This window comes from Ursus maritimus, unplaced genomic scaffold, assembly GCF_017311325.1.
Source record: "Ursus maritimus isolate PB19 unplaced genomic scaffold, ASM1731132v1 scaffold_10, whole genome shotgun sequence".
Classification (NCBI taxonomy): Eukaryota; Metazoa; Chordata; class Mammalia; order Carnivora; family Ursidae; genus Ursus; species Ursus maritimus.
Genome location: NW_024423344.1, coordinates 70837017 through 70861787, shown reverse-complemented (window position 1 = coordinate 70861787; position 24771 = coordinate 70837017). Strand labels below are relative to the sequence as shown.

At 41.7% G+C, this 24771-nt stretch overlaps 2 protein-coding genes across 2 annotated transcripts in view; one reads left to right on the top strand and one right to left on the bottom strand.

Moving 5' to 3' along the window:
• The window catches only part of LOC103657553 (DNA repair protein complementing XP-G cells), a 76445-nt gene extending 55195 nt beyond the window's left edge, over positions 1-21250 (bottom strand). Inside the window, exons 1-4 of the mRNA XM_040624416.1 lie at positions 21021-21250; positions 14591-15186; positions 8843-8969; positions 663-758 (exon numbers count right to left, since the gene is read on the bottom strand). Of these exons, the coding sequence (XP_040480350.1) occupies positions 663-758; positions 8843-8969; positions 14591-15065 (698 nt within the window). The 5' untranslated portion in view covers positions 15066-15186; positions 21021-21250. The remainder of the gene's footprint in view (positions 1-662; positions 759-8842; positions 8970-14590; positions 15187-21020) is intronic.
• Positions 21251-21563: 313 nt separating this feature from the next.
• The window catches only part of POGLUT2 (protein O-glucosyltransferase 2), a 12348-nt gene continuing 9140 nt past the window's right edge, over positions 21564-24771 (top strand). Inside the window, exons 1-3 of the mRNA XM_008684984.2 lie at positions 21564-22022; positions 23789-23994; positions 24117-24322. Of these exons, the coding sequence (XP_008683206.2) occupies positions 21841-22022; positions 23789-23994; positions 24117-24322 (594 nt within the window). The 5' untranslated portion in view covers positions 21564-21840. The remainder of the gene's footprint in view (positions 22023-23788; positions 23995-24116; positions 24323-24771) is intronic.

The window sequence follows — 24771 nt, the reverse complement described above, 5'->3', positions numbered from 1 at the left end:
TAAATACAATGCAGTACTTTAAATGCATTTCTCTTCCTTATGATATTCTTTTTTTTTTTTAAGATTTTATTTATTCATTTGACAGAGAGACAGCCAGCGAGAGAGGGAACACAAGCAGGGGGAGTGGGCAAGGAAGAAGCAGGCTTCCAGCAGAGCAGGGAGCCCTATGCGGGGCTCAATCCCAGAACCCTGGGATCAGGCCCTGAGCTGAAGGCAGATGCTTAACGACTGAGCCACCCAGGCGCCCCTCTTCCTTATGATATTCTTAACAACATTTTCTCTAGCTTACTTTATTGTAAGAATTCAGTATATAATACATACAGCACACAAGATATGTGTTCATCTACTGTTTATGTTATTGCTAAGGCTTGTGGCCAATAGTATGCCATGAGTCATTAAGTTTTGGGGGAGTCAAAAGTTATATGTGGATTTTAGACTGCCCTAACCCCTGTGTTGTTCAAAGATCAACTATATTTTTAATATTTATTTTGTCATAAATAATGCATGCTTATTATTTTTAGCTAAAGGCTTTTAATAAAATATAGCAATATTTTTCTCAATTTATGAAAAACTTATTCTTAAAAATCTTCGATTACAGAAAAGCAATACCAAATAACTTCTGAATTTGGAATTTAAGGATACCAATAAATTAACATACTTACCTTCCAGCTCCCATTGTGCTATATAAAAAATTCCAACACGAAATTAATGAGGAGATACCACAAGAAGTCTTATATTGTGGTCGGCTTATGCAGTACCTGAGAAAACAAAAGACTGTTTTCTTCACTTGAATGAACACAAAATATACATATAGAAATATAATACTCATGGCAACTAAATGTTTAGCGTAATGAAAACTTCACTCATCTAAGCCAATGTAAAATCTTTACTCACTTAAAATATTTTTATATTTATTAAATGTATCATAAAGGCATAACAATAAACCATCCAGTTTAATAAAGTTAGCTAAGTTTAACTAACCACTAGTTAAAGTAGATGTTATCTAAACCAACGGAAAAAAAAATAATGATTTCTAAACGTAGACACCAACTACTAAAATCTCAGTGTAAGCTCCTAATTCAGCTGCTTACATGATTATCTGCAACTTCAAAAATAGTGGAGAAACAAAGCAGTGTCCCCAGGTATCAATTTTTCAGATTCTTAACTCAGACTGAAAAACATCCATTTATCACCACTATGTCCAACTAAAACCCCTGGGTGAGAAGCAATGATTTCATTGTCCCAGAGAATTTTAAAGCGTAACACAGAATCCTTCCATAGCACAATTTCGTTGCACTGAGTAATCCAGACAATTTTCCAAATTGTCACGTGTCAAGAGAAGTGACTGCAGCTAATGTGAACAGAGGAGAAAAATAAGCAGACTATTAAATCAGAAAAAAAAAAAAAAGAAAGAAACAAAGAAACAGTATTGGCTTTCAAATTACCTTTTCCCAACTGCTTTCTTTTTTTTTTTGATTTTTTTTTTTTTTATAAGGAATCTCTACACCCACCGTGGGGCCCAAACCCACAACCCCGAGATGAAGAGTCACACACTCTATGGACTGAGCCAGCCAGGTGCACCTCCCAACTGCTTTCTAATAAAGATGCTAACAGTGGCCAAAACAAAAAGGAGAAATAAGCCTTAACACTAAACACAGTTTTAGTCTTACCTTAAAATTAATTACAAAAAGAAAAATTACAGATACACGTATGTATATTTGTATAGGTACATATAATATGCCTAATAGTGCATATACAAATCAGCGACCCTTGTGTCTACAGGCTGAACTAAGACCTTTAAGACAAAGATACAAAAGATGATTATCTTAACTATATGGTCACTTAATTTAACTTCTGGTCACTTAACTATATGGTTATTATGTAGCCACATAATACATGAATTATTATGGATTGAACTACATCTCCCTTAAAAAAATGTTGAAGTCCTAACTACAGGTACCTATGAATACAACCTTATTTGGAAACAGGGTCTTTGCAGATGGAATCAAGTTAAGATGAGGTCACACTGGAGTAGGGGTGGGCCTTTAATCCAAGATGACTGGTGTCCTTATAAAAAGAGAGAAGGACACACAGAGAGGAGAATGCCTGCCAAGCGACGTCCCAGACACATGGGTGGGCGGGGGAACGCAAACAGAGGCCAAAGTGTCGCAGCAGCAAGCCTAGGGATGCCAAGAACTGCCAACAAAGCACTGGGAGATAGGATGACGCAAAAAATTCTACCCCATGCATTTCAAAGGGAACCTGGCCTTGCCAGAGCCTTGACTGCAGACTTCCAACCTCCAGAACTATGAGACAGTTTCTGTTGTTTTAATCTACCCAGTTGACGGCACTTTGTTCTAGTAGCCCTGGGAAACTCATATACTCATCATCCTCCACCAAAGACTACAAACTGGTTTACATCCACAAAAGAAAAAACCAGGGAACATATTATGAATGATTTTGTTTATATCTATTTGCAAGGCTGTTTAAAAAAGAACTCCTACCCACAGAAATGATCCTGGCTTGAGAAAGCGTTGGCATTACAGAGCTCTCATTTGGAACTCAAAGCTAACTTCCGTAAGTGCTCAGGTATTCATAGTTCCCACCAACGTTCTGTTCTGCAACTATATTTCCTACAGATGGACTTAGCAGTCAACATGACTCGTTTCCTACTGCTTTCCCTTCCTCTTGTCCCCTCCAGTATCTTGGGTGGTTTACATTCCTTGTTGAAGGCTAAGAGCCATGAGTGTTATAGTCACTGAATTCTCACATGATTGGGAGTCTTGCTTCCCCACTCGAATGACAATGTGAATGTGACATTTGGGTGACTTTTTCTCTCCTGAGAAACATGACTCCACTGTAGCTTGGCAGCCAGTGCTGCCATGGTGAAGACCGAGACCAAAGGGATAATTTCCCCTCGTACAACTGGTTTTGCACCGGGGCGCCCAGTACTCCTTGAACTTCAGTAACCCCGCTAGAACATGCCTTGGTGCTCATCAATCTGTATCGATTTTCCTTTCCTGGGACACAATTTGCCCTTTCAAATCTGCAGACTCTAGCCTTTCCTTATTTTGGGAACATTCCTTCCAGTTGTGTCTTCAAATTATTTTTTTGTTCTATTTGTTCTGATCTCTTCCTCGAGAATACCAGTTGATGCTATTAGGAGCCTCTGTCTGTTATCCTTACTTAGCTGTTCTTTTTTTTTTTAAGATTTTAAAGTAATCTCTACACCCATTGTGGGACTCAAACTCACAACCCCAAGATCAAGAGTCACACACTCCATTGACTGAGCCAGCCAGGCGCCCCAATACTTATCTGTTCTTTAATCATTTTTATGTCTTTGTTCTTTTCCATGTGAGTTTTGTGCGATTTCCTCACACTGGCTCACCACTGACTTCATTATGTTTTTCACTGGGTTGGGTTTTTTTTCCTTGCTCCTAATGTGGTTTTCACCTCTACGATGACTTTTTTTCTTTTTCCCTCCACTTCTTTCCAAGGGCATGTCAATTATTTCCTTCTGTTGTCATATAATCTCTTCTTTGACTTCATTTTGAGAAATTGTGTAAATAACAACTTTTTTGATATAAAGGGCTTATTCTGAATTTTAACTTTACTTCCTAGACTAACTCTCCCAAAGATGTATATGCCTTCCGCAGCTGTCCCTGTTTTTTGCAACTTTTATATACATATATCAAGTTGCTTTCGCTATGATTTTTACTCATCCTTGAATAGAGCCCATTATCACTGAAGAGTTGTCTGCTGTCTTCGACTCCCCATCATCAAATCTGCCCCCCATTTTTGTTTTTTTTTTATAATTTTGGTAGAAACACAATATAAAATTTACCATCTCAACCACTTTTCAGGGTACAGCTGAGTAATGTTAGCTATATTCATATTGTTGTGGAAGAGATCTCTAGAACTTTTTCATCTTTCAAGATTGAAACTCTACACCCACTGGACAACACCCTTTATCCCCTCCTCGCAGCCTCTGACAACCACTGTTCTACTTTTCATTTTTATGAGTTTGACTACTTTACACTTCATAAAAATGGAATCTACAGTACTGATCTTTCTGTCACTGGCAACCATCATTCTACATTCTGTCTTTATGACTTTGACGACTCTTAAGTACCTTTTAAAGTGAATCACACATTATTGGTCTATTGTGTCTGGCTTACTTCATTTAGCATAATGTCCTCAGTGTTCATCTATGTTGTAGCATGTGTCAGAATTCCTTCTATTTTAAGGCTGAATAACATTCCATTGTAGGTATACAGCACATTTTCTTTATTCCTTTATCGATGAGCACTTGGGCTGCTTCCCCTCTCAGCTGTTGTGAATAATGCTGCAATGAACATAGTATGCAAATATCTCTTCAGGATCCTGCTTTCAATTCTTCTGGGTATATACCCAGAATTGGGATTACTGGATCATACCGTGCCTTAGCGCAGGCAGCTATAACAAATTACGACAGACCTGGTAGCCTCAACAACACTTATTTCTCACAGTTTTGGAGGCTGAGAAGTCCAAGATCGAGGTGCCACCAAATCCAGTGTCTGGTGAGAAACTGCCTCCTGTTTAGCATATGACCATCCTCTCGTTGTATCCTCACATCATGGAGCAGAGACAGAGAGGAGGAAGCAAGCTCCCTCTTCCTGTCTCTTCTTAGAGGGCACTAATCCCATTCGCGGGGGCTCCACTCTCATGACCTAATTACTTTCCAAAGGCCCCACCTCCTAATACCATCACCTTGGGGGTTAGGATTTCAATGTATGAATTGTGGGGAGACACAAACATTCGGCTCATAACATACATTCTATTTTTAACTCTTTGAGAAACTTCCATACTTTTCCATAGGGGCTGTAGCATTTTATAATTTTATATTCCTACCAACAGCGCACGAAAGCTCCAATTTCTCCACATCATTGCCAATAATTATTATTTTCTGCATTTTTGATAGTGGCCATCCTAATGGGTATGAGGTAATAACACATTGCAATTTTGATCTGTATTTCTCTGATGATTAATGATATTGAACATCTTTTTGTATGCTTGTTGGCCATTTGCATATTCTTTGGAGAAATGTCAAATCAAGCCTTTGCCCATTTTTTAATCAGGTTCTTTGATATTTTTGTTGTTGTTGAATTGTAGGAGTTTTTACATATTCTGGATATTAGCCCCTTATCAGATATATGATCTGCAAATATTTCTCCCATTCTATAGGAAGCCTTTTCATTGCATTGACTGTTTCCTTTGATGCACAGAAGTTTTAAGGCTTGGCATAATTCCATTTGTCTATTTTTGCTTTTATTACCTGCGCTTTCGGTGTCATATCTCAGATACCGTTGTCAAATCCAATGTCATGAAATTTCCCCCTATGTTTTCTCTAGGAGTTTTATAGTTTTAGATCTTTGCACTTATGTCTTTAATCTATCTTGAGTTCATTTTTGTGTATGGTGAAAAGTAAGGGTCAAGTTCATTCTTTTGCAGGTGGATATCCACTTTTCCCAGCACCATTTGCTGAAGACACTGTCTTTCCTCTATTCTGTGGTCTTGGCACCCTTACTGAAGACTGTTTGCCCATTTGCATGAGTGTTTATTTCTGGACTTTCTATTTTGACCCATTTGTCTACATATCTGTCTTTATGCCAGGACCACACTGTTTTGATTACGTAGCTCTGTAATGTTTTGAAATCAGGAAATGTGTGGCCTCTGTTCCACTCTTGCCATCACTCCATTCCCAGCAATTCACTAGAGGCACTGTCCTTGGCTGGAAATGAGGGGGTAAGATAACGGAGTGGCAATCAGCTCAGCAAGGAGGTCTCCTTCCACAGCCCCTACCTGCATTTCTGTAGTGCTGGACTGGATGTCCACCAAGGACTCCAATGTTTCTCCACCGATGCAGCTGCTCACACCCCTGGATCTAACCAAAGGGTCACCAGATGGTTTCAGGACTGCACACAAACATTAGGAACTGTGCTGTCTGAGGCCCACAGTAGTCTGTGCAGCCCTTAGTGTCCTCTCTCTCTTGGTCCAGATGCACAGGATTTGAGAAGCTTGAATTAAAACCTATGGTTTAGGGATGTTGCTATTTCTTTGTTTGAGGGAAGACGGTTTTTCCCTATTTTTTAAAATTTTCTTCTTATTATTTCCATGGGTTTGAGGTGTAGGGGCCAAGGGCAGGCCACCCCAAGATGGGCCACTTTGGCATGAATATTATTTTGAGTTAAAAGCAATCCAAACCCAGCAGATTCGAAAAAAGCTCTTTACCTCCCCCTCAACTGCCTGCTTTACCAGGAAGAGAGCTACTGACAGAGACTCCGCTTTACCTAAGAAACTTATCTGCATAATGGGGCAAACTTTGTTTTTCAAAACATCTCCTTTCACCTTCCTGCTAATGGCCTTCCTCCCCTTTGTATCCTCAGACTCCTATCCCTCTCCCTAGCTCACATAAGCTTCATGTTACCTCATTGTCTTTGGAACTTCCATGTCTTTGTGGATTCCCTAAATGTACGTTATTAAATTTTATTTTCTCCTGTTAATCTGTCTCATGTCAATTTGATTCTAAGTCCAGCTAGAAGAACCTTGAAGGGCAGGGGAGATCTACCTCCCCGACAGAGAGAAGGAATGGAGTAAAAAGACCTTATTCTGTCATATTTAAATCTCTCCCTTCCATCTTAAACACCTCTTCACAAAGCCTTAAGTCAACCCTAGGCACCCTTCAGATTGTCCCTATTTCTTCATCAATCCAAACTTGTTTTACAGGTCTTGCTCGTGACCAGCCTACGACTTTAACTGACTTTCTACTATTTCTTATGGGTGTTTCCACTCCAGCCCTAATCTTGTAATATTCTCAGTGGGAAATGAACTTGTCATCCTGGTAATTTTTCCCCTCAGGTTATTTCTCCCGTCTATCTTTCTTCATCCAGGCCTTTATAGCTTCACCTGTTATACTATTAAAATACAATTATCCAAATTTGTTGTTAAAACATATCTTAAATCCAAGGGATTAGAAGCAAAAATGGGCAAAGCCTTTCTCCAAACTAACATCACTGTTTTTGATTCTAGGGTCTTTCTCCAACACAATATACTTATTACTATCAGTTTATCTTTGTAAAATACTCTTTTGTTAAGAAATCATCAATGACTTCTTTCTACGTCAGAAGAAAAAAAAAGCTGAATCCCTAGCCTTGGATCCAAGCTACAGATCACGACAGGTGTTACAAAGAAAGAATACAAACTTTGGAGTCTGGCTCTCTTCAGTTTCAATACAAAATCTACTTACTCAGCATGTGCTGTTGGGCAAGTTTCTTAGCTTCTCTGAGCTTCCCTCCAGACAAGCTTGTCTAATCTTCATTACCAACAAGCAAGACACTCTCCTACCACCCATTCAAAGACCTCTGGACCCTCCATCCCCTCGGATTTCTTCTCTTAAGACCTAGCTCCTCAGGGAAGCCTCTCATAACACTGAGCTCCTCATTACCTCCTCTCATGTTGGCAGTTTATTCATACCCATCATCTGACAGCTTGCCTGAGATATTTTATATTTTTCTGCTTAGTTCCCATTTCTCACCTAGGTTTTAAACCTTGAGAAAACAAAGACCATGTTTTATGCATCTCTATATTCTCAATCCATAGTAAAGGGTCCAATCTTTATTAAATAAGTGATAAAATCTAGGGGCGCCTGGGTGGCACAGCGGTTAAGCGTCTGCCTTCGGCTCAGGGCATGATCCCGGCATTCTGGGATCGAGCCCCACATCAGGCTCCTCCGCTGGGAGCCTGCTTCTTCCTCTCCCACACCCCCTGCTTGTGTTCCCTCTCTCGCTGGCTGTCTCTCTGTCGAATAAATAAATAAAATCTTTAAAAATAAATAAATAAATAAATAAATAAATAAATAAATAAATAAATAAATAAGTGATAAAATCTAACATTTTTTAAGCATCATACAAATAATTTCTAAAACCTCAAATCGTAGACTAGTAATATTTAAAAGCTGTCATTAATTAAACATTTTTTTCTTTAGAATAAGAACTGTATTCTAAGGAAACCAAATAGCCCCAGCTGATGAGTGAAATTTCTTCTTATTAGAACAATATCACCTAATAAAAGGAGAAGAAATGATAGCCAACAAGGATTCAGACAACAATTATCAATAGGTTTGGCTAAAACCAGCAGGCGAAAAGTTGATGGAGACAGGATATTAGCCTGATGCCACTGATTACATGATGGTTGCAGAAGGGGAACAAAAAACCTTGGCAATGTGGGCTAGGCTGTCACCACCGAAATCCAGTGATCACTTAAAATCTAATACTGGATGACCAGACGCTATGTACCTTCTGATGTGATGCGATACAGAGGACACGGGAGCACGGTTAGGCAGTATTCTTGCCTAAAATGTTCAACCAGAATCTAAACCAAGTCTTTATGTCTAATTTCCAGCTTTCAGGAAATAGTGAGGTTATAGAAATAATTTAGACAACTAGCAAAGGAAAAAATTAGACAAATCCAAAAGGTACTACCCTCTACAAGATATCTGGCCAAGTCTCTTTAAGAAGTCAATCTCCTAGAATTAAAAAAACAAAACAAAAGAAAAAAAACGGTGAGAGAAGTGAGGTAAAGACTGTTCTAGATTAAGAGAGGCATATAGGCCACAACAAGCAAACGCAAGGTGTGGCTCATGGTTGGGTCCCACTATGAACAACCAAGCGTGAAGACACTTCAGAAAAATCTGGGAAATCTAAATTTAGCCTGGCAATCAGATACTATGGAAATACTGTTAATTTTATTCAGTACGACAATGGTATTGTGTGATTAAGGAAAAAAGTCAATTTTAAGAGATTACCATCTTCTGAGATCTAATACTTTCCGCTGCTTAATATCTTCAAGAGGGGAATACTGAGGCCACTCCCTTTGATGTCTTCCTTTTTTATCTGAAGTTTTTTTCTTGGAAATTTGCTTCTTTACATTGCCTAGAACACAAGAATACAAAATAAGCAAAATGCTCAAGATGAAACAAACTACCATGGCAATACAACTAATTATGTAACAAAACTAAAAAGCAATGCCACTAGTTCTCAAAATACTTGCAAACATATTGAAGAATACATGTATCTTCAAGAATACTCCCCTGGCTTAAAGAGAGAGAATAAAAACAAGTTTAAGCAACCATGAGTGTTAGTTCATATCAGATTCTCATATTCCAATTCCTGATCTAGTTGCTTAGCTAGTAAAAGACTCAATCACAAAATCTTTGATTTAGAAAATCAAATTACCAACAGTAAAATATTTAACAAGGCCACTTTCCAAAAATGAATCCTTTCTACAAAACAATAAAAGCACATTAATGCAACTCGGTTAGGAAAGTAAAAGCACTAGATCCAATAACGCAATGATGTGACATTTAAAAATAGCTGCAGGCCTTGCAGAGGCCACAAAATGAATTAAGAATGATGAGCACACGTACATTATTAAAATGCAACTTTAGCACCAGAAACTGGAATGGAAAACAAAGTCTCCTTTCTGTGTGTGTGTGTGTGTGTGTGTGCGCGCGCGCACGCACACACACATGCACTTACGGGTAAATGCACACACACACACACACACACACACACCAATCTCTCCAAAGACACATAAGGCAAATAATAGTAGCTACCTAAGGGGGAGGGGAATTGGAAACTAGACAAAAAGAAGACAAAAATGAAATGAGACCTTGCACTGTTTAATTTTTACACTTTTTATTTCTGAATAATGCTAATGGATTACTCCGGTGAAAATTATTTAATTAAAATCTTAACGATAGAGAACAAACTGATGGTCACCAGAAGGGATGGGTGAGTTAGGTGATGGGGATGAAGGAGGGCACTTGTGGTGCGTACCGGGTGAGGTATGGAAGTACTGAATCACTATATTGTACACCTGAAACTAATATAACACTGTAGGTTAACTAACAAATCTAAATAAAAACCTTAAAATACATGTTAATAAATACCATTCAAGTTTCATGTTACTGAAATAGCATTAACATTTCAGACAGCTATGCGCAAATACTTAGGACTTCTCACACCTACTAGATTTTCAATGAAATAAATCAGTTATAAAAGTCAAATAAAAGCTAATGTTTATTTTTATGAGTTATGCATAATTATAAAACATAGATTATATAGATATATGCCTAGAAAACAGACATGGAAAAGGGCTTGTTTCATTCATTCAAAATGCTCTATAATAAAACCCAAACCAACCGGAACTCAGGAACTTGTGACACAGGGGATTTCTCTGATTTTTGTAAGATGTCATAATGACATCTGGGAAACAAACTGAGGGTTTCAGAGGGGAGGGGGGTGGAGGATTGGGATAGGCCGGTGATGGGTATTAAGGAGGGCACGTATTGCATGGAGCACTGGCTGTTATACGCAAACAATGAATCATGGAACATTCCATCAAAAACTAGGGATGTACTGTATGGTGACTAACAAAACATAATAAAAAATTATTATTAAAAAAATGAATTTAAGTAAACTAAAAAAAAAAAAAAGATGTCATAATGACAAACACTGCAATATCCAGAAACAAGCTTTTCTCTTTAAGTCTTCACAGAGAACACAAAATTTCTACAGAGCTGAAAAACCACTGGCAAACATGAGTTAAGTCTCATTCTGAAAAGTTTCTTTTCACTGATAAAATAGATCTTAGAGAGTAAGAAGATGGGAAAACTACTTTTCAATGTTTTTTCCCATGTCTTCATTGCCCAATAATGCTTTAATGCCCTACCTAGTTTTCCCAGCCACTTAAAATCTTAGAGGCAAATGAAGCATGGTAATCTGTGACCCCAGCAGCCCCCAGAGTGGTCTGGACCCGCATACTTCCTCTAAGGCTTACCTGAGCCTGCCCTCAGTCCCCTTCTACTTTACTCCCAGGACCCCCTGGGCTAAATAAGTGTGCGTTCCAAATGTGCACCCTTCATGAAATCCCCACACAAGAAGAGCCGGTCCCACAGGCAAAATTCCATTCAGTTCAAGAGAGGAAAGCTCTGGCAAAGTGGAAACTAAGTTTGAGAGGGGAACATAACAGATCAACACCTAAACCCTCTGTCTCCCCATCTCATCAACTCCAGGAACCTTTGCCCACCTTCCCTTGTCATTGTCATATTCCTTCTTCCATTCCTCACCTTACCCCTAACACACCCATCTAGCCCCAATACCAAAGAAATATACATACATACACGCCTACCTCTACTCACCACACTGTCTTTTAGAGAAAGGTCTGAGGATGGCAAATACAAGTAGAATATCTGCCATCTTTTTGACTTGAGGAACCATGGGACAGAGTTTTGGGTAATCATTGTCACTGGAAAGTGAGGTGGGTGGGCAACCCAGAAATAAGACAGCCAGAAAAGGGGAGACTCAAATTTTATGTATATATTTGACCCAAATCTTAGGCTGATCCTTGAACCATGCATGCACAGAGCCGACCCCAAACAGCACAGCTAAGGCTTAAAAAATTGGACAGATATTTGAAATGTCCTCCAGAGACAAAATTTGCAATTTTAGTCAAACCAAATTCATTGCCGCTAAAATTAAAAACAAACAAATGAAAAACTTAAAATAAAACACTCTTCGGAGGAATACACCAGAATCCAAAATCACCACAACATTTCCAATACCTCAGATACAACCCCAAATTACTGAACATGTAAAGAAACTGAAAAATGTGACACCTTCTCCAGGAAAAAAAAAAAAATAAGACCAACTCTGAGATGACCCAGCTCTTAAAACCAGCAGATAAGGATTTTAAAGTGGATATTATAACTACGATTTATGAGATAGATACAACCTTTCAGGAATGAATGAAAAGATAGCAAATCCAAGATAGGAAACAAAAACTATCTTAAAAGTGTAAATTTCAGAACCAAAAGATACAATACCTGAAACGAGTAATTCATTGAATATGCTTAAAAGCGATCTTTAAGAGATGTACTCTATTTTTTTTTTTTTCAGTTATAAAATTTTCATCAAGATGAAGACGAATCATGTCTTTTCCTTTTGGAGTGTAGTTGACACATAATGGTACATTAGTTTCGGGTGCACAACGTAGTGATACCACAAATTTAGATGTTATACTCATCTCAAAACTAGCTACCATCTGTCCCTATACAACACAATTACAGAATCTCTGGCTATATTCCCTGTGCTGTATCTTTTATTCCCGTGAGGTTTCATTCCATAACTGGAAACTGTATCTCTCACTCCCCTTCAGACCCATGTTGCCCGTCCTCTCACCCCCACCCCAGGCAACCATCAGTTTGTTCTCTGTATATATAGGTCTGATTCTCTTTTTGTTTGTTTGTTTATTCATTAGTTTGGGATTTTAGATTCCACGTATAAGTGAAATCATATGGTATTTGGCTATCCCTGTCTGACTTATTTCACTTAGTACGATGCCCTCTAAATCCATCCATGTTGTGCCAAATGGTGAAATCTCATCATTTTTTATGGTTCAGTAGGAGAGATGGACTTTAAATATAAAAAGATACAAGTTGAAAATAAATGGATAGAAAAGGACATACCACGCAAACACTAGTCGAAAGCACACTGTAGTTAGATTAACATCAAAGTCGCATTCAGAACAAGAAATATTACAAGGAATAATGAGGGACATTTCATAAGGATAAAAAGGTCAATGCAACAAGAGGAAATTAATATCATAATTGTGTGTGCACCTAATAATAGCGTTTCAAATTGCATAGAAGCAAAAATAAACAATTAAATTCAGAAAAGAGAACAATCATAGTTGATTTTTAACACCCCATTTTCAGCAATGGATAGAGCAAGACAAAAATTAAGTAGCAACACAGAAGATGTGACCAACACTCTCCAACACTTTGACCCAATAAATATTTATAGGACACTACAGCCAACAACAACAGAACGGGCAGGCATTCTTTCCAAATGCACATGGTACATTCACCAACGTGGACTGTATGATGGGTTCCAGAACAAGTCTCAGCCCATTCTAAAAGACTGAGATCATTGTGCTCTGTCCACAATGGAATGAAATTCAAAATCAACATTTAGCAAAAGCCCCATAAAATTTGGAAATGAAGCAGCACAGTTCTAAACAGTAACGCATATATCAAAGAAGAAATCACAAGGGAAATTAGAAAATACTTCACATTAAATGATAATAAAAATAAAGTGTATCAACAGTCGTGGGCTGTGGCCAAAACAGAACTCAGAGAGCAATTTAAAGCACTAAATGCTCATAGGAGAAGTCTTGAATCAAAAAGTTGAAGAACAAAGTAAACCCAAAGTAAGTAGAAGGAAGAAAATAATAAGCAAAATTCAGCAGAATAGCAAACAAACAATTGAGAAAATTAACAAAGCTAAAAGTTGGTTATTTGAAAAACAAAACTGATAGCACCCTGGCCAGAAAAAAAGAGAGAGAGAGAGAGAGAGAACATACATGACCAGTATCAGGAATGAAAGAGGAGTTATTACTGAAGACCCTGTAGGTATTAGAAGGATAAAGAGGCAACAACTTTATGGCAACAAAACCGACCACTTAGATAAAATGGACACACTAAAATTTGACAGAATTAATGGGAATCAAGACAACTCCATAATCACCATTAGAGATTTTTAATACCCCTCTGAAAAGCCCTCAGAAAACAGGAGAGATCACTTCCCAACCTGCCTTAGGAGACCGGCACAGCCCTAATGCCAACATGTGAAAAAGATACTACCAAAAATTTACAGACCAGTCACCCATAAAAAACAGACACAGAGTCAAACCTCCCAACATGCCGAGAATTACAAATTTACATGTTCTGTGAAGCAAGTTGAACTCGCAAATGCACAAGTATGGCGGTCGTACAGAACGGTCCAAGACGCCCAGATCCGAGCTCTATCTCTTACTAGCTATCAACTTGCCACAAGCAACTTATCCCCTCGGAGCCTCAATTTCTTTACCTATAAAATGAGGATAAGAATACCTACCACATAAAAATCCTGTATTACTTTGCGTTCAAAAGAAGTGAAAAGCAGTAGCTTGCGACAGGGGGCCAGCGCACTGCAATTGTGAGGCTGTGTTCTGCACCCGAGGTGAACAGCACCCTCTTAAATTGTGCAGGACACGACCTACTCAGTGGTACCTGGAGACCCTTTGGCTGCTCAAACATTTTAACAAGAAAAAGCCACAATGTTATATGATAGAAAAGAAAACCAAACATTTAATTGGAAAGATGAATTCATGTCTCTGCAAAACTACAGAACAGTGGTATATTATTCTAGCAACCTCATTAACCATTTCTAAGCTACCATATACGTATCTGCAATACCTGTATTTTACAGCATTCTTAGATTTTTCAAAGCTCTCAAAATGCACAGGCTATGTGTGAAGTTTCCAATGGTAACGCATTCATGAACTAAATGTCCTCTGCCCAAAGTTATTTTTTAACTACAGTGACAGACAACACGACAGCAATGTTCCTTGTTCATCATTATAAAAGGAAACCGTGTTTAATGGCAAGCTTAAACAAGATATATTGTTTTCTGATTATTTTCACATGTGAAATTCAAGCCTCCTTCCTTACCTGATTTGTGTTTCAAATTTGTGGTCACCCCATCAAATTCAGATTTATCGATTTCCCATGCAAGAGGTAGCTTGCCCAGGCTATTGGATAAGTTTTCCAAGCTGTTTTCTTCATTGTAAATGATTTCTGATGTACTCGTTGGGATGCCAATGTATCTTGATGGATTATTTCCAGCAGATGAAGTACTATCAGGGAGGCAAGAAGAGCGGGTTGAATTTGGAGTTTTATAGATTGAGGTTGCCTGGTTGAGAAAGGCATAGTCTGAACAGATGGCATAAATTTTCTCCCGAGTGTGGGTCACCGGACAGCTCCACGGATAATGACCATCTCCTTTGGGACCCAAAGGTGCCCCCGAGGCACGAGTGCAGAAAGACTGGACAGCACCTTGTAGATTCTCTTCAGGAGACTTTCTCTCGGATTTGTGCTCACCATTTCCAGAATCATTTGCCCTTTCTGCTTCTGCAATGTTAGGCATTGAATGCAACTATAAAAGTTCTGTTAGAAGGAGAAGTTGCAACTCTTTCTATGATTTGAAAAGCAACTGTGACAATTGTTCACAGCATTCTACAGAAACTTGAGAGCTGCAGGATGGGCTCCTAAGAAAAGAGGGAGGAGAAAGAAACATCAACAATCCACCAGACACTACAAAGGCATTAAAAAAGGAATCAAGCATTTCACGTGCCTTCATTCAATAAATATTTATTTTACAACTACTATAGACCTACAGCCACAATCATTGGCCATGTGTCTTATTAAAAAATTGTTTTATAATAATGCTTTATAGTAACAAAAAAGAATTCAACTAAAAAAATGGGCAAAATATCTGAATAGTCACTTCCCCAAAGACAGTGTAGAAATGGCCAATAAACACACGAAAAGATGCTCAACGTCATTAATCATCATGGAAATGCAAATCAAAACCACAACAAGATACTATGTCACACCCAGCAGGATGGTTCTAATCAAAAATACAGATAATAAAAAGGATCGTTGAGGATGTGGAGAAACTGGAACCCTCATACCCTTCTGATGGAAATGCAAAATGGTCCAGTCACTTTGGAAAACAGTTCCTCAAACATGCACAGTTGCCATATAATCAAGCAATTTCACTCAAGGTATACATCTAAGAGGAATGAAGCATATATCCACACAAATGTTCATAGCAGCATTATTTATAATAGCCAAAAAGGAGAAACAATCCATTAGTTGATGAATGGATAAATAAAATAAATAAAATGCGGTATATCCATTCAATGGGATATTTTGGGGCAATGATAATAAATGAAGCCCTGACCCATGCTACAACATGAACGAGCCTTGAAAGCTTTATGCTAAATGAATAAAGCCAGTCATGACAGAGCCTAATAGTCTATGATTCCATTTATATGAAATGTAAAATAGGCAAGTCTCTAGTGACAGAAATTAGATTAATGGGTTACCTAAGGCTGGGAGGGAGGAGGAGGTTGGGGATAACGGCGTTTCTTTTTGGAGTAGTAAACATACTCTGTAATTGATTGAGGTGATGAACGCACAACTTTGTGAATATACTAAAAGCTACTGAATTGGAGATTTTAAACAGGTGAATTGTATGGTGTGTGAATTTCATCTCAACAAAGCTGTGCAGTCATCACCACAATCAATTATAGTTAGTAGTCACTAACTTCTGATCAGTCTCAGGAAAAACCGATTTTCAAGTCTACACCAATTCCTTTGGGGAAGAATACAGAGAACAGCTCAAAAAGCAACCAAGGGCATTTGAGGAAGCTGAAGATTTAGACAAAAGCAAGACCTTGGGGCGCCTGGGTAGCGCAGTCGTTGGGCGTCTGCCTTTGTCTCAGGGCATGATCCCGGAGTTATGGGATCGAGCCCCACGTCAGGCTCCTCCGCTGGAAGCCTGCTTCTTCCTCTCCCACTCCCCCTGCTTGTGTTCCCTCTCTCGCTGTCTCTCTCTGTCAAATAAAGAAATAAAATCTTTAAAAAAAAAAAAAAAAAAAGCAAGACCTTGATGAGTCAGCCCACTACAGGTGGTAGAGGAGGGTCCTCGTTGCAGGTGCCAGGGTGAGTGTGTCCACTTCTCAGGGGTCTAGCGATGTGGCTCGAGAGACAGAACCCACACCGGGTGACCAGTTTGACCTTCACTAGTTAATATCTCTGCCCATTCACTTATTTAAAAAACTAGAAACGAGAATAATTTTCATAAGTTACCGAAAAATGATTCTACAAAACCCATCATACAAATACTGAATGACAAAAACCACTAAGGCAATAAGAAATAACAGAAGACTGATGGCCACAAGAGCCATGATCGCTCAAGTCTGTGAGGAGAAACCAGTAAAGGTAATGCCTGTCCTTCGTGTAATTTCAGGCAACAGAGCTCACTACAAGGAGGACTCCACATATCCTAGAAAAGATTCCACTTTCTTCATTTTTAAGGAATGCTTTCCCTCTATTCAAACCTTCAGGTAGTAATTTTTCTAGTAATTGGTGCAGAATTTATAGTTCTTTGCAGGAAGGTCGGTTTGGCTGGAGCTTCACCACGGAAGACGGAAACTCCCAATGGTATTATTTCGGAATCTTTTTTCAAGAAATCCTAGGACTGCTTGGGGGTGCCTGGGTGGCACAGCAGTTAAGCGTCTGCCTTTGGCTCAGGGCCTGATCCCGGGGTACCGGGATCAAGCCCCACATCAGGTTCCTCCGCTATGAGCCTGCTTCTTCCTCTCCCACTCCCCCTGCTTGTGTTCCCTCTCTCGCTGGCTGTCTCTATCTCTGTCGAATAAATAAATAAAATCTTTAAAAAAAAAGAAAAAGAAAGAAAAGAAAAGAAATCCTAGGACTGCTTGTAACGGATCTCTAGACCAGAAGCTTTTCTGCCTTCTCCTTCTTCCTCATCTCCTGGCATCATGGTGACATTGGAGGAAGATGCAAAGAGGTCAGTGCGTCAGGTCGCACAGACCAAACTGGGCTTTTCTGAGGAGTCAGTTTCTCTGATTCTTAGCAGAGGAACTTCACAGAGAATTTTCTACTGATCTGTGACCCTCGTGTCTTTCTCTAAGAGTCAGCATGGTGGGCAGGGGTAGGTGTTATTTGTGGCGTTGGGGCTGTATGGGTGGGTTGTGGTAGGTGAGGCGTGAAAAAGAGCATAGGTCCCGGTAAGGGGTGGTGACCCAAGGGTGCTGGAGTCAGTCTAGGGGTGGGGGAGGGGAGGGGGTAGAGGAGGGAGAGAGAAATGCTCCAGGCACTACCCTTATCTCTACAGCTCCAGCTTAGCTTCTACTTCGCCAGAGCTTCCCTCTCAGATTTAATGGAATTGTGCCCGTGGCCCAACTTCTGTGTGGCAGTGTAGGGATGAAGGATGCTTGACTTGGAACATAGATAGAATATGCTTATCAAAAACAAAGACAAAAGGAAATGAGTGCATTTGAGCAAAAAAAAGGGTGGGGCTGAGCTTTCTGGAAGCTAAAGACAAGAAAGAACATAGCACTTGGTTAATAAAAAGTTTAACAACCTCGTTTTGTTTGTGTTTGGAGTTTGTTTGCTTTTAAATAACGGTCACTGAACAAGAAGGATCTCTTTGGTTGCACTTCTACAAAAAAAAAGTGAAGATCGTCAACGGAAGGACATATTTTATATTGATTGTCAATAAAAGCCAACAGTGGTCTAAAAACGTCCTCATTTGAACCTTGTTTATGGAATTTCTCTTTCAAAAATAGTGTGATATTTCTAGATTTTTATCATAGAAGTAAAACAAATGATAGAAAAATATTGTGAAATACCAAGATATTATACAGAAAATGACAATTATCCAAATCCCGTGACCCAAACACTGCTGGAGTTTCTTTCCTTCTCTGTCAGATGCATGTCTGTTCTCCCCGTGTCAATGGGAGCCCTTGGGGCTAAGGGTGCTAGTTACTATCACGTCCCCAGGCTTTCCCACAAGTGTACTGAGCGCAAGTTATTACTGATAACAGAATCATTAGAGACTGCAATTACTGTATTATGTTGTAATTGTAGCCTCAAGAAATACTGAGATACAGAGGGGCAGTTTGTCCCCCCACTAAACAGCCTGCAGCTCCCACGTTTTGTCCTATCTTGTATCTCCTTTTGTTCCTATTTTTGCAAACCATTCCCAATTCCATCCCCACTCCTAGCACTGGGACCACCACCAACACCAGCCGGGCCCTGGGGTTGACATTTCAAATCTGGCCTGTGCAGAGATATTAGGAAATAAAGCTTGGACACATGAATGATAATATAACTCCCCTTCCTAAAACCTTCTGCTCTTAGAAAAAAGCCAACTCCTTGTCTGGCCCCATGATCTACTTCTTTATCTCCACCTCATCCCTCTTCCCCCTTCCTACTCACCCTCCTGTATTTGGTTAATTCCCATTTGTACTGCCCATATCCTTCAATGTCACTTTTGGGGGATTCTTTCTTTGCTCCCCAAACGAGGCTAGGTCACACTGTACATACTCAGTACCTTTCTTTCACAAGGCTTGCGGGGATTATCCTCACAGATGGGCATTTGTGAAAGTCTCATGAACAAATGGTTACTTTTAAGTGCCTACATCATTCCAGGCATTATTTTAAGCCCCGGATTAGAAGCCTAGATTCCAGGAGGATTTACTAGGAGAGGCCTTAGGAATCAGGATCTGGACTTTTAGCCAAGAGGGCTCTTTTTCTCCTCCCCGGTTCTCATCTGTGAGAACTGAATTTCCAGAGAGGCGATGCTGTATTAATACTTTACAAAGATTGATTGCAGGACCTAAGGCTCAATTTAAGGATGTATTCTTACGACCACGGCACAAGCAACAGAAGTACTGTTTAACTGTGAGTGAACAAAATTATATAAAATGCGCCGCTAGAGTAACGATTTTTAAAAGTCACTAGAACGAATTGTTCTATAAAATAAACGTTCCATTTTTTAAGGTCAATATTCATCGCCTAGCCTACATCCTTTTTGCGTTGTATTTCAATCCGTATTTTTAAATACCAAGTTTGCTTAGGGAACGAAGATCTTAAGAAGTGTCTTCAGCAAAGGCTCCCCCATAGGACAACGATTATGATCTCTATTCTGTATGGAAGGCCACGGAGACGCAGGAGCCTGGAAGCGGCTTACTGACGGTGAAATACGCGCCCCAGGGCTGGGCCAGACCCGCTAAGCCCCAGCGGGTCAGCTCTCGGTCCTTCTCCCGGGTGTCCGCCCCCCGCGCTCCGGGCCCCTTGCCGGGTCAGACCCGAGCCCCTCCCCCGGCTGAGGCCGCCGGCCTACGAAGGATACCCGGTTCTCCCGCGCGCCGCGGCAGCGTTCAACCCAGGCTCCCGGGCGGGCGAGCGGAGCTCCCCCCGTCCTACTCTGCGAAGCTCGCGGCGCCGCGGGGCTCAGAAGCCGCCGGGACCGAGGCGACGGTCTCGCAGGCGGATCCCCGCCGCGCGGAGCCGATGTGTGGTGAGGAGCGGAGGAGCGAGGCCGCGCTCTCTGCCTGCGTGGCTCCGGCGGCCTCCACGACCCAGGAGCGCTCCCCGGGGCCGGGCGTCCCCCGGTCCCAGTCCCCCGCAGCGAGGCCTCCGGGCCCCTCCGTCCCCCTCCCTCCCAGGCCGGAAGCCAGAGTTGGCCGCTAGAGGGAGCGGGCGGAGGCTGGTGGAGTGACCACCTCCAACCAGCCCGGGGGCTGGGGGACGCTCCCTGCGCCCGAGGCTCGAGGGCGGGTGGGACGCGGGCAGTTACTGCCCCCGGGCCAAGGAGGAGCGGCCGATTAGAGCTTTGAATGCACCAGTTGAGGTCATACTCACGACACTTGCAAAAAATAGAAAACAGAAAAGCCCCTCCTGGGCCTCCACCCAGGGCCGCTTTGGCCGGCGGAGCCACCCGGCCCCTCTAGGTTTTCGGGGCAGCTGGCAAGGGTCCAGAGATTAAAGGGAGAGAGAGCAGGAGGCTCTAGGTCCAATTCCGGAGCTGACCGTGACCCCTCCTGGCGACCCTCTGGCCGCGGAGCGGGCATACGGGGAAGAAGGGACGGCCGCCGCACGCTCCGGGCCAGGCCCTGCCTTGCGTGGCGCGGAAACCCGCGCCGGGCAGGAGCCACCGGTATCCACGCGGGCATCTCCAAATCAGGCTTTGTTCCCGAGAGCACTCGTGCCTTATCTTCCTAACACTTCCTCCATCGTGCGGACCAGCTCTTCACCCCACTTTTTCCCGGGAGGAGGACGGGTACGGATGCGGCGGCCTCCACTCAGACGGCCCCGGGGCTCGGGAGAGGTGGTGGCCCCTGGCCACCCAGGCAGCATAGGCAGCGTCCCTAGCGGGCGGGCGGCAGCAGGCCCGGCCGGCGGCGCGCGGATACCAGGTGGAGGGACCCGCGCACTGGGCGCAGCTTGGCGGGCCGCCACCCCCCCCACACCCACATCCTCACCTCCCCACAGCCTCGGATACCTCTGGCCTGTCCGGCTGGGTCGATTCGCTGCGGCCGCCGCAGAACTGGCACCGGATCCGGATCACAGCTTCCCGCGCGCGGCCGGCGTCTCTCGTCCCATTGGAGCGCGCGGGGACAGCGCCCTGGACGGCTGTGCCCGGCGACCAGTTGTCAGATACCATTGACAACACCTTCCTTTCAACGTTTTATACCTGCCCTCTGCACGTGCGGAGGATATGGTGACAATTTTTTTTTTTTTAATCTTAGCTCTGTCCCCGCGTGCCACTCTATTTGGGCATCTAGTATATAACTGTTCTCTCAGAGCGGTGACCGCAAAGTAAATAAATGAGTGAGAGGTGGTAAAACCCGGCAGGATTTCCGCTAGTCCTGTCGCGAACTACAAGTCCCAGGAAGCCTTTGAGCACGGACGCCACGGCGCTATCCACTCGGAAAAGGCCTTACTCAGCCCGGCCGCCACCCGGGCCAATCCCCTCGCCCAGCACCTTGGGCTGGAACCTGAGACCGATTCGCCCCCAATGATGCTCCAGTTGCAGGAGCAACATAAGTTTATCTTTGTCCCGAGAAAGAGGAGTAGCGTGGTTCCTGCTCGACTGAGCGAAACGACTGGCATCCTTCAGCTGGAAAAGCCAGCGCTCCGCCTGTGATTTTCCTGGGGGAAAAGTGGAGACCCGCGCGCCTGCCCTGCACAGCAAGGGACACCTTTTGGAGTCGTGTTTGCTGCTGTGATCCGCCAACTTGCCCTGGCCCAAGGCGCGGCTGGTTCCGACCACCTCTTACACTTCATTTATCCGTGGATCATTTTGAGAGTCGGTCTTGTAAATGTTCAGCATTTTGTTGCTTTACTGCTTCTTTCTGGGGACAGTGCCAGCACTTGCCGAGACCGGCGGAGAGAGGCAACTGAGTCCAGAGAAGAGCGAAGTATGGGGACCCGGGCTAAAGGCAGCTGTTGTCCTTCCCGCACGCTATTTCTACATTCAGGCGGTGGATACATCAGGAAATAAGTAAGTCGAGAAACGGCTCCCTAATTCTTTTGGAATGCAGTTAAAATGTACTCTGTTTCTCCCTTTAAGTTTTATCCGCCCAAGAACTCGTTTTTTCCACAGCAGTTGAAATTCCAGGATATTTGGATGCTATCCACATCTGGTTTTAACAGTCTTTCCCCATTCCAATCAATTTTTCTCTTTAGAAATAATTCCAGACTAGCTCTTCTTCTGGCTATTTTTTTAAAAGATTTTATTTATTTATTTGACAGAGATAGAGACAGCCAGAGAGAGAGGGAACACAAGCAGGGGGAGTGGGGGAGGAAGAAACGGTCTTCCAGCGGAGGAGCCTGATGTGGGGCTCGAACCGAGAATGCCGGGATCACGCCCTGAGCCGAAGGCAGACGCTTAACGACTGAGCCACTCAGGCGCCCCTCTTCTGGCTATTTTGATAGGAACTCAACACAGGACTGGAGAGACAAAGCCCCTGCACTTTGCTGGAAGTACTATTTCCGCCTACTTTTGCATAAGCTGTTGTAAGGAATGTAGACCCAGTTATTAAAAACTTGGCTGGTTCATCTTTCTCTGGTGTTGCTCTCTGTTTTCAGGGAGACATCTGCAGGTAAGCATGTTTTGAAACTCAGAAAGAAAAATGAAGCACTATTTGAAACTTTACAGTTGAGAGGGAAAGTATCAAAGTGTGAATCTCCTAAGGGTTTGTAACGAACATTATTTCATTCCATTGAATTCCAACAATTAAAATGGTAACTTAAAACTTAGTTTAAGAATTAATAATCCTGAAATGATTGTCTTTTTTTATTGGTAGATGCTGACCATGTATATTTTGTAGGGGAAAAAAAATCTTGGGTATTTTAAGAAAAACTTCCAAGAAGTTTTCCGAAGTGGGGGGGGGGTGTTATCAATCTTGTCACTTGGTTATAACAATTGGGGGAACTAAATACCATCTTAAAAATCTTCATAGCAGGGTGCCTGGCTGGCTCAGTTGGTTAAGTGTCCCAGAGTCCTGGGATCGAGCCCCGCATCAGGCTCCGTGCTCAGCTTCTCCCACTCCTGCTCCCATTGATTGCACTCTCTCTTTCTCTGTTAAATAAATAAAATCTTTAAAAAAAAGTGTCTGCCTTCAGCTCAGGTCATGATGCTGTCCTGAAATCAAGTACCAACATCGGGCTCCCTGCTCAGTGGGGAGTCTGCTTCTCCCTCTGCCTGCCACTCCCCCTGCTTGTGTTCTCTCTGACAAATAAAATCTTAAAAAAAAAAAAATCTTTATAGAGAGAGCAGTCATTTAAAAAAGACTTTTATACATTGTCACTTAGATGATACACAACCTACTGGCTTTTGCCCACGCTGAACATGATTTATAATACTGCTCTTTAAAGAATCATTGAAATTTTTCAAAAGGTCATTATCTTTAGAGGCAAATTTCTAGGTGCATGAAATAAATAGTAGGTTGATAAGAATATTTTTATATATAGAATGCATAAGTGGGTTCTATGTTTATGTAAATATGTAGTCTTTACATATTCCCTTGCAATTTTCTAATGAAATGTTTATGTTATTGTGGAGATTTGTCATCCTCTGTTTCTTTTTTTAAATCTCTGATCTATCACATTCATTCTGGTACTATGAGCATATGAGAGAAGCAGCAACCATGTATGTTAGGGGGAGAGTATGGAGGAAAACAGTAAGGCTCACAGACTGAAGAGCATAATCTTTGTGCATTTGTACCTTGAAATAATCTTTATGTCCCGCTGTTCTTCCCATGGCAGGTTCACATCTTCTCCAGGTGAAAACGTGTTCCAAATTAAAATCTCGGCACCGGAAGAGCAGTTCACTAGAGTTGGAGTCCAGGTTTTAGACAGAAAGGATGGGTCCTTCATTGTAAGATACAGAATGTATGCAAGCTACAAAAATCTGAAGGTAGAAGTTAAATTCCAAGGTCAACATGTTGCCAAATCTCCATATATTTTAAAAGGTAATTTGTAACATACTTTTAAAACAACGGTATTTATAAAGCCATATAATGGATATTTCTTAGGTGTTTTGAACACTGAGTGAAATTGTTACTGTGATATTTTGTTACTTGTATGTAATTAGGGCCGGTTTACCATGAAAACTGTGACTGTCCTTTGGAAGATAGTGCAGCCTGGTTACGGGAAATGAACTGTCCAGCAACCATTACCCAGATTCAGAGAGATCTGGCACATTTCCCTGCTGTTGATCCAGAAAAGATTTCAGAAGAAATCCCAAAAAGATTTGGACAAAGACAAAGCTTATGTCATTACACCTTGAAGGATAACAAGGTACAATTTGTGATGGTTTGCTTGTTTGCCTTAGTGATTTTGTTTGTTTGTTCTGACCGTTTGGCTCTAAGTAGCTACAGAGTTTTATTAAAAATCATTCTTTAGGGGCGCCTGGGTGGCACAGCGGTTAGGCGTCTGCCTTCTGCTCAGGGCGTGATCCCGACGTTATGGGATTGAGCCCCACATCAGGCTCCTCCACTATGAGCCTGCTTCTTCCTCTCCCACTCCCCCTGCTTGTGTTCCCTCTCTCGCTGGCTGTCTCTATCTCTGTCAAATAAATAAAAATAAAATCTTTAAAAAAAAATAAAATAAAATAAAATAAAAAATAAAAATCATTCTTTGGAATGCCTGGCTGGTTCAGTCCATGGAGCATGTGACTCTTGGTCTTGGGGTTGTGGGTTCAAGCCCCACATTGGGTGTAGGGATTACTTAGAAAAAAAAAAAAATAT